The sequence below is a fragment of the Etheostoma spectabile genome, chromosome 10 (genome assembly GCF_008692095.1).
Source record: "Etheostoma spectabile isolate EspeVRDwgs_2016 chromosome 10, UIUC_Espe_1.0, whole genome shotgun sequence".
NCBI lineage: Eukaryota > Metazoa > Chordata > Actinopteri > Perciformes > Percidae > Etheostoma > Etheostoma spectabile.
This window is the reverse complement of record NC_045742.1, coordinates 12,413,244-12,414,642: the sequence shown is the minus strand read 5'-3', so window position 1 is coordinate 12,414,642 and position 1,399 is coordinate 12,413,244. Positions and strand designations below refer to the sequence as shown.

Below are 1,399 nucleotides of genomic sequence, written 5' to 3'. Positions count from 1 at the left end.
CACACACACACACACACACACACACACACACACTTGTAACGTTAACTTAATTTTAAAAAAGGATATTGCCAAGCACTCCTCGTCGCATATGCCCAAAGAGAACTCCATTCTTACCGATAAATGATAAATAGTAATTTATCATTGGCTAGCAACTTTGTGTTGGTTCAGTCCGGACACGGAGAGAGAAAGTTAAAATCCCCACCCGGTGCGACGGCCTTCCGGGATTACAGCTGTTCAGCGGTTGTTCGCTAATGCTAACTTTAGCTAAACTTGTTAGCCAGCTGCGGTTGTTGTGGCTGGACGTGGGCACAAATGTTCAACAGAGTCAATCAATCAAAGTACCCCGGTTAGTGTGTGCCATTCTTACAAAAACCTCAAAGTTTCCGGCTTCTTGTCTGTGTCCGGAAACAGGTTGACCAGCCTTGATAGCCGGTGGGTTGTGGCTAACTTAGGCAAGCTAGTTAGCTAAGGCTACAGTAGACAGTTAGCGAGATGTTGGGTTGGAAGACTCCTACCTACTCCATCCGTCTCCCTGTTTATGCTGCATTCAAGTGCTCCTCGGATGGTCCCAAATCCTGAGTTGGGAAGCCGTTCTATCGACTTCGGTGTCGTAATGTGGGAACAACTTCTACATCCATGGGGAAAACATTGACTGATGTGTTTTTTTTTCTCAGAGCGTTTAACAATAGCTGTTTCCAGTAATTATTTCCAGTTTTCAGCTTTAGCTACATTAGTGATTGTCTCACTCCGACCTCAGACTTATTTCGAGATTACCTGAATGCAGCATACATTGTTGGTGGATTCGGCTTCATCATCCTGATTTTTAGAGGCGATTGGAAACAAGAACTAGGCACATAACGCCACCTTCTGCCGCGGAGTGTGGACCAGAGTGAGTGAGTTCATGCAGCTTATCAGCCCCGTCGGCAAGTAGCCTACCATGATTAAAATGTGTAAAATTATGAGATAAATTCCTAATTATTTTCATTTTAAATTTACACGTAAGCGTGTCATGCGAAACACATTGGGTGTCTTGTTCAGGATTACCTTGCTGCAGGTAGCCTACGTTTAGCCTACTCCCATAGCCTTAGGTACAAGTTTGGGATTAAGACTTTTGCACAGAAAACATACAAAGAAGTTATAAAATATAATGCTTATGTACAGTATGTTACTGAGTATTAGTTCTTTTCAGGTGCTCTTTATGAAATATTAAACCCAGGCATCACTGTAAACAGACCACAATTCTCACCCCCATTAAAACATGCTGTATCATTCAGAAGGATTTTATTTGTACAGTATGTACTGGTTTTGACGTTTTCACAGAATAATTTTTTTATAATGCCATTTACATTTCAAAAAGAAATCTCAAAGTGCTACAATTAATAGGGAGTTAAAAACAGTT

General features: G+C 41.4%; 1 protein-coding gene across 4 annotated transcripts in view; it reads right to left on the bottom strand.

Annotated features, from left to right (window-relative positions):
- The window catches only part of ocrl (OCRL inositol polyphosphate-5-phosphatase), an 18,692-nt gene extending 18,024 nt beyond the window's left edge, over positions 1 to 668 (bottom strand). For 2 of the 4 annotated variants that reach the window (XM_032527806.1, XM_032527807.1), the window contains exon 1: positions 67 to 509. In XM_032527806.1, coding sequence (XP_032383697.1) covers positions 67 to 108 — 42 coding nt within the window. In that variant the 5' untranslated portion in view covers positions 109 to 509. The other 2 variants (XM_032527808.1, XM_032527809.1) reach the window with 2 other exon arrangements.
- Positions 669 to 1,399: the final 731 nt, after the last annotated feature.